Here is a 13949-nt window from a genome sequence, read left to right on the forward strand (position 1 = left end):
CCCATTTGACTGTCCTTTTCTGAAAAATGGGAATGATTTACCCTGGAGATGAAATGATTTAATGGCTTTAAAAAGACTATAAAAGTTAAAAGCATTGACCATAAACAAGTTGTTCATTGTTGCAGATGAAATATTCAGTTTATGAATAATTTATGTCACTTTTTTTCAATCTCCCTTCTGAAGTTTTGACCATTTCATTACTGGTTAGTTATTAATTCATAACTTAGGTCCCTTCCCACCCCAAGTCTTTTATCAAGGATCTGTCTCAGTGTCATAAAAAATGTTTAGAGCCCCCTGTGAATGGCTTTATAAACAAATGCTAACCCTACCTTACCCTGCCAAGCTCTTAGTTTGTTTCCCTATTTCACATTATCCCTGTTTCACGAAGGTGGAAACAGGGGCTCAGAAGGCTGAAAGAGCCCATTCTCCATGGCTGGTTGATAACAACTCTGGGCCTCCAAGTTCTGTTCTCCAGACTCCCAGCCCACTGTTCCTTCCTCTGCAACACACTTCTGGAAAAACGTCGTCTGCTTAAAGCATCCTGACTAGGGGAAGCACTGCACTTTACTGAATAAACAAAAGAAAGAAAACCGATTCTTCAATCAACAATGAAGGCTTAGTCATGGGTTACAGTTGTCTCAATTCTAACAATCCTATAATTTATGAACTTTGTGTACAATATCTAAAAATATATTGTCTATAATATACTGAATGAAAGTCTCAAAATATGTTGTTGAACACATAAACAGATCACCACCCCCCCCCCCCCCCCCCCCCCCTCTTTTATACCTTCAACAGATACTTCAGGAAAAGTTAATTTGCAAACGCCCCAAGGCAGAGTGGCTCAGTTGAAAGAAGGGTAGCTTTCTGGACTCAGAGATCAAGGTCTAATTTCACACACCAGCTATGTGACTCTGGGAAATTTAAACCCTCTGTACCCCAAACTCTTAAGTCCTCATCAGAGACATGAAGCTGATAATCCAGCTCTCATAGCTTGTTGAGGATTAAATGAGACGGCATAAAGCACCTAGGAAGTGGCTGGAATGGTGTACCTTCAGTAAATGGTAGAGCTCTTCTGATCTAAGGCTGACACTTCACAAGATTCTGACTTTACTTCATCCTGAAAACATGGACATATACGAGGGTGGCTTCTCTATTTATGCCCAAAGTTAGGAAACTGCAACATAGCACATGACAGTGATGGCATTATTTGATCGGAGTCTGATCCTTTCTTTCCACGGGGCTACAGTCCTCTCCTTTCCAGCAAGTCTTTCTTTTTTTATGTGTCTTTGCCATACACATCCCCAACCCTTTGGTTTTTCATCTTCCTCTAGCACTTTAATTTCTCTCATTCCTTATTTCTCTCCCTTAACTCATCTTTTATATAAAAGGTAAGAATATTCATTTAACAAAATGCATCATATCAATAAAATACGTTTTTAATTTTAAAAGCAACTGAGTGGAAGGTCTGTATTTCCTCTTCAATGAAGCCCATTAAGTGGCCTCAGAAGGAATGTTAATAAAGCTGAGGAATTGGCACCTATCTAGCAAGACAGATAGGCTGAATTAATCCTGGGGACCCACAGCATCCCTACCAGGAGGAAGCTCTTTTGTCCAACCCTGAATCACACCACCTGAGTGTGGCTCTTGATTGTCCCTATTGAAGGGTCAGTGGGCCTCAGTAATAATAAAACAAAAGCTCTCCATACTGACCCAATATAGAGCTGGAGAATTTCATGGCAAGACTTTCCTAATTGATTGTGAGTCCTAGGAAATAAATTTTCAAGATTTTTAAAAAAATTGTTCTTCTAAATTTGAAAGTGTTTACTAGGACTAGCAATCTTCTTGATTAGTATCATTTAAAAAAATATACCATAAACTCTAATGAAATTCAACATCTACGTGGATAAAACTATACTACTTTTTTTAGGTAGATAAAAAAATTGTTGTTTTTCTTTAAAAACCTCATTAGGTCTTGATTAGTTTACAAGAACATAAGCCTGAAGCTATCAGGCTGATTGGTGAAATCTGTGTTAAGATGCTCTTTCATGGATGATGTTTTGTGAGGCTCAATTTCATTTTGTCTTTAGATGGAAAAAACATTTATAAAAAGACCTTAGCTTATCAATCTTAATTGCTGCAAACTTAATTGTGCCTCAGCACATATTAGTACAATACTAATAATTGCCATCTCAAATTCTTTCAAGATGTGGCTTGTTAAAAACTCTGAACCTCTCAAAGCTGGTGACAGAATAAAGGACCTACATTACCAGTTATTAAAAACACAGGATAAAGAAAATTATAATTTTTAAAAAATAATGAAAATAATATGGATGGAGTAATTTGGTTAAGATATGTTTTGTAAAAGTAAATCTACCTTCTGGTCAAGTTAAAGCTCAATGAGATCATGAACTTGGTATTGTAACTTCTAATTCTGTGGGTGGTACTTAAGATGTCATATAAAATCTTAGAAATGTTTTCAAGCAGCTCACAATGCACCATGGAATTCTTTAGGACTCACATATTATGTGGCCCTGAGGCTAATCTATTGGTTGGAATGTTTAAGTACAAAACAAAAGCACGAGTTTAGTCATTCTAGAATTTAAAAAATCTATTAGACAAACAAAGAAATGTGGGTAAATTAAGCTTAAGAGTGTAAATTTTGGACTCACTTTCTGAGGCTAACATTGTTACACTACTTGCTGACGGTGATTTCTGTTATTTAACAATGTTAGGTCAATTATTTAACTTCTCTAAGGTTCACCTGTAAAATACAGAAAAGAAGATACTAAGTATCTCCTTATCTACGCTTAGGACTAAATGAGATGCAAGGTGTCTAGCAATTAACTCAGGACCTGGGCACATCCAATACCTCAGTAATTTAGGAACAGAATTTTATAGCTGAAAGGGATCATTTAGCTACAAGATAATTTTCATCTCAGACAGTAGACTTAAGTCTCTAGAAATATTAGCATCAATCAAGCATTACTTAAAAAAAAACAAGAAAAAATTCCCCACCAGACTTCAAGTCTTCCTGCAAGTTTATACATGCAGAACCAAGCCATCTTCCCTTCCTAAAAGCACAAAGGTGCAAGATAAGTAAGGTATACAGCTTCTGGAAAATACACATTAAATTTGTATCAGTTGCATCTTTTGTAAACAAAAATGATCATTCCTTACAGGTGATGTAAAATCCATGGGACTTAAATCAAACCCAGTCCCAGAACAAACAGGCAGTCTGGGCTGTGGACTATACATTAATGGCCACCTGCATCGCTCCAGTCAACGGTCAGGTATCATAAGCATCGAACAGCTTGCCAAAACCGTGCCAATTAAAGTTTCACAATCCCAGGCTTCAGAACTTTCCTAAGTATGTGTAGTGCATTTCCAGTTTGCTGGAAGTTGATCCATTTTCACTTATACAGTGTGGTACTCACTCAAATATTTCCCTTCCTCCTACCCAGAGTATATAAACCTTCCACACACTTCATGAGCTAATGGTCTGCACAGTGTCTTGATTCACTGAGACCAAGGAAGAATGATGTAACACATTTTCCAATAGAAGATACGCTCACTGAGGCAATGTTCAAACAAACTCTTGGCAAAGCCAACCAAAAGTCTAAGGACCAGGAAAAACAGCACTAAAAGACTTTCCTTCCACCACCTTAGAGTTACCAGTTTCCAGCAAGGTGGACATGGAGTCCGCCTTCCCCATGCCAATCCATCCGCGGGGGACAAGGCAGCCCTTGTTACCATTTAATTCTAAGATGTGCAGTTTATACAAAGGCTCCAACCTACCATCGCTGCTTCCCCTGAGGACTACATCTGGCGAAGGCGTCTGCCGGGAACGGGAGCCGAAGGAGTCCAGGCTGTCGAAGGAATCATCTCTGCCGTGCCGAGGGGGAGAGAGGGAGTCGCTGCGCTCCGAGTCCCAGCAATCAATGTAGCCACTGTCTCGGATGCTACGTTTAGGACTCTCAATGTCATCCGTCTCCTGTCCAAAAATAAAACGAAAGGATTACAGACATTACAGCCACAGACGTAGAGCCTCCAGGATCAGGAGTCTCCAGGGGGCTCCAAAGAATCCTGCACATAGCGTCAGGATGGAAAGGTTATGGCAACGATTATCATCTGCGAGTCAACATTTCATTCTTTAACCCTCCCTCTTGCAACTTTCCTGATTAGAAAATCTCACACATTAAAAAAAAAAATTTTTTTCCCCAAGTAACTCATCCTCCACAATGTTTAAAAAAAAAAAATCAAAGGAATTAAGAATAAAGATCACAAAGTTTGGATTCACAAGAATACAATGACAGATGAAAACAGAAATGAAGACCGTAACCTTGACCCGTCTCTCGGAATCCATAACTGCATGTCTTTTGTGGGACCCAGCCCCTAGGTCAGCCGGCGACTGCTCCTGGGTATGCTATCTGGCAAATGCACACAGCATTTGTTTTTGCAGCAGAATCAGTTCCATGAAATCCTGGAGGAGCATGCTTCCATCTCCTGCTACCTTGAAGGGAAATGTCTGCTCTGAAAGGAAGCTGTCTTTCTGAGGCAAAAAGTTAAAAAAAAAAAAAACGGCAATGAAAAATATGCAAAATGCTTTTCCTGATGCCTCAGAAGAATCCAGGCATGCTCTCGCTCTCGCTCTCGGCCAGCTCTTGGCGCTGGGGGAGCTGAAAGCACTTGTGGCTGACCCACATGTTCAGAGCCGTGAGAACAATGGCTGTCTTTGACAGCCTGTGATTATAAATTCTTTCCAGCGCAAGCAGCACATACTAAAACACTGAAACTCCAGCAGGAGAAAGGTCAGTCAAAGCCATCCTCACCCTGGAATTATAATAAAAGCCTTGTTCCCGCCAATGTCTTAGCATTAATTACAATAGTCCCAGCTGACGAAAACAAAAATAACTCTGGTCACTCAAAGATAAACCTCCATTTAATCTCGCCCAGACTGTCGCTTAAAATCAGGGCTGCGGATGGCATTGTCAGAGGGGCATGTTCTCATCTGCAAAGACTGGAACGTCACACTGTGGATTTCCTGGGATGCTCAGGAAGGTCCTCTCCACATTCCCAGTAGAGAGGAAAAATAAATAAATATCCTCCACGTTAGGGATTTTGGAAACTGTCTAAATTGACCAACACGCCCACTGGAGCCAATGCCTTTGTAGGAAGTGCCTGTGCCAGCTGCTTCTATCAATTATATCCAGATCCTCTGCCACATTCCCCAGCGGGAGGCACTCTGGGGGGACGGGGTAGCTGTAATGCACAAGGTACACCCAGGTTTTGCATCAGGAGCAGGCAGCAGGAGAGAGGAGAAGGGCAGAGCTGAGAGGAGCTCCTCGCAGGCTCCACACAGAGGTCCTGATTAGTGCCCCTGAAGGCTGTCACATAGACTGGGTGAGTCCGGCCGGCCGACATGACCCTCCAGAGGAAGGCGGAAATTCCAGTTATGGAAATTAGGGTAGCTTACTTGTAGGTCAAAAGTTAACCAGGACTTGAACAAAAGCCAGGCCTGACTAGCTGGAAAAGGAAGAACTCACGACTAACTGAAAAGTATAGATCTAATCTGGATGTGGTTTCATCTTTAATTTCTTTGGAAATGCAAGTAATTATCTTGGATTATTTATGCACTGAGAATAGGCCAAATGGCTAAAAAATAAAGGTCACTTTTATTGAACACTTACTATACATCTGAGGCTATGCCTGATGCTTTTTGTAAATTGTATTATTTAATCCTCACAGACCCATCTCCCTGCAATGATGTGGTTAGCATTGTCTGCATTTTACAGAAAAGAATCAGAGAGGTTAAGCAACGTGACTGAGGTCACACAGTAAGCAGCAAAGCTGTGGTTCCAACACAAGACACTGTCTCTAAATCCCAAATGGTAAAACCCAACAACGTTTGCTCAACTTTGGTGTAGTTACAGCTGCCACCATCAGCATCATCACCTCTTCTAACTACTGGACACTTACTGCCTCCTTATTCTGTGGATGATGCTAACCTGGATAATGTCCCTTCACTAAATGCTTTTTATGCCTAGATCACCAAACTATAAATACTGCAGAAAAGAGGCAGTGTAGGGTGGGTTAAGAGCATGGTCTAGGAAGCTCAACTGACTGGATTTAAATCCTGGCTCCACCCCTTGTCAGCTGTAGGACTTTAGGCAAGTTATTTTACCTGGCTCAACTCAGTTTTCTTATCTGTAAAATGGAGCTAATAATAACATCTTTCTCACAGGATTGCTGCAAGGATTAAACATGTTACTATATGGAAAGCATTCAGAAAAATGCCTGCCCCATAATCAGTGCTCAAAAAGTGTTAGCTATGGTTGTAATTATTACTATGTATTCATTTGGATACGTAAATGTCAATAAATAAATCATGCAAAATTTATAGAAGTAGTTATACACACACTGATACTCTCCTCCTTCTCCATGTATAGCCCATATCTAGACGGGGCCAAATTTCCCATCAAGGAGGGCAGACTTTCAGGGAGCTGAGCCAGTGGCCACATCCAGAAATGACACAATTCCACAAGCTGCTTGACGCAGCATTACAAAACTGGATTTTCAAGAAAGTAAATCAGAAAGGCTCCCCTAAAGGCCCAAATGTCTCCCCGACTCCCACCCTACAAACCACAGGAGAACAGAAAGGAAGAAAGAGAAAGTCAACACATTTCTTGAAACCTCAGCTGCTTTCTCACAGCTCGTAATGGGAAAGAAAAACAGAAAGCCTGTTCTGTTCATGACTGCGTAGAAAGCCAAGAATAAAACCTTCGATCAAGTGAAAGCTGGAAGCTGAATGGCATGGCTAGCTTGAAAAGTGAAAACCAAGCCACCCATGGCCATCCTTGGCCAAGCTGATCCCTTGGAAACTCGGGGTGAAGCAAGAGGCTGGTTCTCCAGCCAGAGATAAAGATGTGGACATCAGCTGGATGGACAACTGTACTGGATTCCATCAAACCAACTAAAGTGCAGTTTTTGGGGAAGAGTGGAATATATAAAGCAACACAAGGGCTAGCACAGTGTAAATTCGCCTTTCTTGTGGTCTAGCGATGTCGCCTATGCTTTTCATCTAGGAGCCCAGGAGCATTCTGTCTTCTACAGAGAGCACTCTGGAGAAGGGAGATAAGATTTCAATCTGTCCGTTGTGCTAACTGCTAGTTGTTCTAGTAAAAGCGTGTTAACGAATGGGGAGAGAACTACCAGCTTCCACAACACTTTCGGATTATTCCCTTCATCTGTTCTCTTCTTATCCCCCTTTGTCAGCGATAATGAGAACCAGCCAGGGTTGGTGGATGACTTATGGTATCTGAGAAACTCCAGATGCCTTTGTTTTTCCACTCAACAATTTATGATTCCTTTGTGGTTTATAAGGTGGCTAAATCCTGGAGTGTTTTAGGGTTCTACTTTTCCAGCCTGGTGACCCATCTCCACCCACCACACTCTGGTTGGTGAAGCTACTCATTCCACAGATATTTACTGAGGATCTTGTATGTGTCAGGCACTGTCTTCGTGCTGGGGACACAAAGTTCTGCAAAATCAATAAATACCCTGTCCTCATGGGCCTTATGTTCTAGTAGGGAAAACAAAAAAGAAAAAGAAAAACGGGCAGATGAATACAAAGTTGGATGGTAAGTATCATGAAAAAATAATGCAGGTTAAAGGAAAAGAAGTTGAAGGCGGTTGCTATTTTAGGGAGAGGTCTGTGCTTGCTCATCATGCTCTCTGCTCTTTATCCCCAGGTTCTGGTGAACACCCCTCACCTCCTGAAACAGTAGTGGCTTAGGCCAATCATGGTACCCCTTGCCCCCGGTCACAGTGACTAGTTCAGGAATAGGACTCACACTGGGCCAGAGTACACGTCTAAGAATTTTACAGCTGGGGCCAGGGGGAAGAATTCCCTTGCCGTTCTGGGCAAGGACCTGGAAGCAGGTAATCCTGGGGATGCTGTTGGCCATCCTCCCTAATGTGAGAGAATGTTTGCCTATAGGAGGAGAGAATGAGTTCAAGGAGACACAGGAAGAGATGAGAGACATGGAGAGGGAGAACCTAGACTGTTGACTTTCTAGTTCCAGTCCCTGAGATCTGTAGGACCTCCCTAGTCCCCAGGGTTCTCCCTTCCATCTCAATATTTTCATAGTAATTCCCCTTGTTCAGCCTTGGGGTCCCTCCTTTGGGAGACCTTTTTCGTATATAGCAACAGCAACCTACTATGAATACCCACTATGCGCCAGAGGCTTATGCTAAGGCCTCTACATGTGTTACGTGTATTACAGAATTTAACAAGTTACACCATAATTAATGATTTTTATGCACATTTCTCCTACTACAAAAATAAATACAAAAAATCTATAGCTAGTCTCCTATGTGAAAAAAAATTTTAATTTCAAATTTATTTCAGCCTGTGTCTGTGCAGAAGAGATTCCAGTTGCCCCTAAATATCTGTTCTCCATTTCTTCTCCAGTGAAAATACCCAGTTTTTAGCTGACATAAAGCCTACTTTTCCCAAGTCTTTCCTTGCAGCTAGGTATGGATGTGCGACCAAGTTTAGGTCAATAGGATGTGAGCAGAAGTGTAGTGTATGACTTCCCAGGAGTGTGTTTAAAAGGAGGGTACAGGCTTCCTTCCCCTCGTCTCTCCTTTCTCCTGGCTCAGATGTGGACATGATGGCTAAAGCTTCCACAGCCATCTTGGACCAGCAGGTAAGCCATGGATTGAGGATAGTGGATCAAAAAGAGAGAAGGAGCCTGGGTCCCTGATGATCAGCAGCCCCTACTAGCTCTGGACTGCTGACATCCAGACCTCATTTATGTGAGTTCTAAATAAAATCCTATCTTATTTAAGCCACTGTTAGAGTTTCCTTCATTTCTCAGCTGAACCCAATCGTAATTGATAAAATGAAAGAATATATATTCTAGATAAATTCATATTTCCAGGTGTTGGATAGACCTGTGAAGTTCAGGTCAACTACTCTCTATTTAGAGATATGGGAGTACCACAGCTGGCCATTGTCATGCTTTGTCCAGTGGTACTAACTACTCCCTCATGCTCTGTGACGTTGTCTACATTCATTACAAAGGGTAACAGCTGTTAACAGGTCATTTCAAGGCAGGTGAAATAACTAACCGTCTCAAAAGAAAGGGAAGGTAGGAGAGTTGAAGAAACTAACAGCTGTTCAGATTATACAGGGGCTGGACTAGTGGCTAGAAATGTCAATAACGAGAATAAATCAGATTCCAAGAGAATCCAGCAGCGCAACTGTGAGACAGAGCTTTTAAATAGTTTTAAAAAGATGACCCAACTATCATTATTTCAAGTCCAAAGTTAATATAAAAAAAACAAACATTTAAATTTCACAAATCCAGACTGAATCTTACCTTTGTACTTTCTCTACCAACAGAGCTAGATGAAAAATTAAAGGACAAATAAGAGTTAAGACTAAGAAATGATGTGTTGTGTTTGAGTGTGTTTATTTTATTTTTAAAGGAATTTAGCTTAAAGGACTTTGTTTATATGCCTTACGACCAATATGAAAGCTTTTGTCCATTTATAAATATGTGAGCCAGATTGGCTCTAGCCAAATGTAAAGAACTATAAGGACTATTAGCTTTATTTTTTTTTGGTAATTTCGTCTTTTTTTTAAGGTATATTTTTTTTGGTGATGAAGATTGGTCCTGAGCTAACATCCGTTGCCCATCTTCCTCTTTTTTTTTCTCCCCAAAACCTGAGTACATAGTTGTATATCCAAGTTATAGGGCCTTCTAGTTCTTCTCTGTGGGACGCCCACCTCAGCAGGGCTTGACAAGCAGTGCTAGGTCTGTGCCCAGGATCTGAACCGGCGAACCCCAGGCCACTGAAGTGGAGCATGCAAACTTAACCACTATGCCACCAGGCTGGCCCCCGTTAGCTTTAATTTAAGGAGAGAAGAAGTTATTAGAAAGTTGGAGCAAATTCTTGCTTTCAGAATTAAAAGAAAACCTGTACAGCACGGAATGTCTCTCAATGAAGTTTCATTAGTGCACTGAGTTTGCATGTTAGGGAAAGGAGGAAGAGCAAGGCCTTAATTATTTGTGCTACAATATGGGCCTTATCTAAAACCCATGGATGCTACTGATTACAAATGAGCCTCACCTATTCACAAAGGCTGGGTAGGTGGGGCTGCACCTGGGTAATACTATATCCTAGTACTTTGGATGAGTTACTCTATATTGCTGAACCTTAAAAAGGAACACAGGCAGGCACACACAAAACACCCCACTGTTTCTTTGACAAATTCCTACCTTAGGTCAGTCTTTCTCATAATCCAATAAACAAATAACATTTTGAATGTCATAAAAAATGTTTTCCAAATTTCCAAGTTATTCAGATACAATGGCCAAAAGATGCACATCTCAGAAGAGAATGCTTCTAATTTATCACAGCCTGTCCAGGGTGGATACCCAGGCAAGAAGTTGGCTGACGTTACCTCACCCACACCAAGGCGACGAGTAAGCAAAACGACCTTTAGGACAAAAGTGCAGAGCAAGTCTTCATTTTTGTATAATACTGCATTGTTTAATTCAGGCATCATTCCCCCACAAAAACAAGCACTGAGCTCTCTGGCATACAAAACCATATACTGACAGATTGAATTTGCTCTTTTGGAATTAAATTTGGATAGAACTCAGATCTCCCATTCTCTGAAGGGTATAAAATACAAAAGTTCAGGTAAGTGTGGGATGCATGAGGCAAAGACATCATTGGTAAGACAAGTACCACTGGTCATTTCCTTGAGTGCATGACATTGGCCTGAGCAATTCCACCGCGAGGAAATGTAATGATCTTAAAAACAAGCAAATGTGTTGCTCACCCACCTTGTCTAAAATCTCATGGGATAAAGAAGAAAAGCCAAGTTACCTTTCTCATCTGAGCCAGCAAGCCTTCGAACTCCTTCAGGTTCAGTGTCGTTCCACTATACGATGCACAGCTGTTGGCTGCTTTTCCCAGCCAGTAAATGGTCACCAACACCTGTGAAACAAAACCATGCACAAGAGCAGGAAAAGCTCACCTCGGGAATTACTTTTAAACTAAGGAATCAATTATCCTCCACCCACAGGAAAACAGGACAGAGAGAATGTGCAACACTGATTTACAAAAACCACCATCCGTGAGGTATCCATTAAATGTAAAATCATTTTACTAAGAACCCAATGCTGTATCAGTCAACACAAACATGATTCAGTAGTTAAAATAAGACTCCAGTCTTAGGAAAAGTTTAGTTGTGAGAAAGTGATCTATAAGATAGCAAGTAGGAAAAATAAATCCTCCAAAATTATTTTCAGGTAATGAAGGTTTCAAAATGAGGAAGCAAAACTTTTCAGAAACTCCAGAGTCTTTACCCAGACAGGTGATGAAACAGGTTGTCAATTCCTTTTGAGACGGGTGCTTTTAAAGGCCTACAATTTCTACTCACAGGGGCAGAGCTTCTGCTAAGACCAACGTCAAAATCTCAAAGGAGTGACAAAGGTTAATTAGTAGTTCCCAGCACAAGATCAACAGAATATATCTAATTAAAGTCAGAGGAAAGCAATAGAATGAAGAATACGACCGGCAGATACCTAGCTTTGGGGTACAATTAGATTCCTGTTAATCTGAGATGGGAAATTTTTAGCCTGGTCAAGGCTACTGCCAATTAAACAACCTTGGATATTCAACGGTCTGAAGCTACAGACCCAAGTTAATTTTGTTCTGCCTTTTCAAAGAAACTGTCCACAATTGCAAATGGTCTTTACATTGAATTTCCAATAAAAACCAGCAGGGTTGGCTACAGATGAGTTTCTTACAACTGAATTATTGGGATCTGAAGCCTATGGAAAAGCTAAGACCATTATTTTATTTTCACATTTGGTCTTATTGTTCCACCCAGGCTGAGAAATACTTACTGGACCTCCCTCCACTTGCTGGACCAGAAAAGGGTTTGGACAACGTGATATGTGCACATGGTTCCAGATGGTAACAGGCCCAAAATATGGGATGTGCATTGATGCTATGATGTGACTTGGTTTTTTACCTCTGCAGGAAAATTTTACTTTGGGAATCCTTCAAAACTTCCAGAAAGTCTTTTAAAACTGATTTCTTACAAATAAATTTCCAGAGAACAGACAATTCTAAATGTCAGGACATTAACTCGGAGCATAAAATAACTAATGTGTGCTAAGAGTATGAGGCTATCTTGAAAGGTATAACAGGAGACTGGAAGATAGAAACGTGTTGTGTTTTAGATTACGGGTTTTCCGATTTGTTTAAAATGGTATGATGAAAAATGGCACATATCCCTAGTTTTATAAAGGAAGAAAAAGAAGACAGAATGAGAATGTCAGTCAAATATAATGGCACCCCAGAAATTAAAAGAAAAGGGGGGAGTCACAGCCAATTTTTAAATTTTATATGCAGAAGGTCATGGCTTACACTCCTCAATTTAAACCTAAAATAAAAGAGCACTAACACTTGCCTTTTGAAAATAAGATCTAACTACAAAAAGTTGATTTGGGGAAGTACTAATAAAAACTCAAAGACTATTAATAGGAAATAAAAAATATGAAAGCACTGATCTATGACAGTCAACACTAGTCATATTATGCTGATCTTTTCCTAGAACAATCTGCCCAACTGTTTAATTTAATAATCCTGTCTGTGCCAACCAACAGAAAGGGGCTAATGTTAGTGCCCAGACAGATCATTTTGTGTTTAAGAAACCAAATTACAAACAGAGGGCAAGCTTTCATTTGTTTATTTCTGGATTGAGCACTTATCTCATTAAAGAGACCCTCCCCCACATCCACCATTTTTATTTCTATCACCGTTATTATTATTCTATCAGTGACACATATACTTGTTTTCTAAGAAGGACTCTTTCCAGCAAGGCATATGACAGGCACACCTATGAGCTAAATTTTACACTGGAACCCTCAAGGTTAGAAGTAAAAAAGTTTAGAAAGTGAAGTTAAAACACTTACATTTTTCAGCTTCCTACTATAATCAAGGCTCCTAATTAAGGAAAAGGAAAAGAAAATATGATCAGAATAGCAGTTTCCTCACTGTGGTCTTCCCTTAAACGCCTCTGAGATGTACTTGAAGCTAACGAATATAACAACACCAGGAGAATATATTACTTATTGAAGGTCTATGATTAGTGATTTCAAGGTACTGAAAAAAATTATTCAGAAAACAAAATATGGAAGGACAAAGTCGGATTAAAGTTCCATAGTGTTTCGTAGTTTTAACTACGAAAAGATGAATGCTTTATAACATCTGGAATATGAAGAATTCCATTTAAAACTGGGACTGTTTATATTTGTATTCTCAAAGCTTAACTGTTAAAGTAAAAATCTGCCTGGATTATAGATCACTGTCAAATTTAAATATGGGGGGCTGGCCTGGAGGCACAGCGGGTAAGTTAGCACATTCTGCTTCTCGGTGGCCCGGGGTTTGCAGGTTTGGATCCCGGGTGCAGACATGGCACCTCTTGGCAAAAACCATGCTGTGGCAGGCATCCCACACATAAAGTAGAGGAAGATGCTCACAGATGTTAGCTCAGGGCCAGTCTTCCTCAGCAAAAAGAGGAGGATTGGCAGTAGTTGGCTTCCTCAAAAAAAAAAATTTAAATCTGACTGCACTTCCAAAATCTTCTTCGTACAAGTACTTTTACAAAGGTCTGAAACCTTACTTAATTAAACAGACCTGAAAATATATGTACAAGAGGCAATACTATCCAAATATTTGTTCTTTTCTGCTGTGGACATAAATTAGTGTTGGGAATTAGCCATAAGCAGAAAAATATGCATGTTATGTTGGAATATACACACATGCATTCTTAAAAACACATAAATATTTAGTTTCAAGTGATAAACAAAAAAAGCTAGCTGGTGGTACTTTCTAAATATTCATACAGTGAAATATAA

The 13949-nt window shown here is 40.2% G+C and overlaps 1 protein-coding gene across 4 annotated transcripts in view; it reads right to left on the bottom strand.

Annotated features, from left to right (window-relative positions):
- LOC124232944 (LIM and calponin homology domains-containing protein 1) overlaps positions 1–13949 on the bottom strand; it is a 311710-nt gene that overhangs the window by 81816 nt on the left and 215945 nt on the right. For all 4 annotated transcript variants that reach the window (XM_046649899.1, XM_046649900.1, XM_046649902.1 and 1 more), the window contains 3 exons: positions 13005–13035; positions 10906–11016; positions 3799–3994 (listed from right to left, as the gene is read on the bottom strand). In XM_046649899.1, the coding sequence (XP_046505855.1) occupies positions 3799–3994; positions 10906–11016; positions 13005–13035 (338 nt within the window). The remainder of the gene's footprint in view (positions 1–3798; positions 3995–10905; positions 11017–13004; positions 13036–13949) is intronic.

Source organism: Equus quagga, unplaced genomic scaffold (genome assembly GCF_021613505.1).
Source record: "Equus quagga isolate Etosha38 unplaced genomic scaffold, UCLA_HA_Equagga_1.0 146_RagTag, whole genome shotgun sequence".
Lineage (NCBI taxonomy): Eukaryota > Metazoa > Chordata > Mammalia > Perissodactyla > Equidae > Equus > Equus quagga.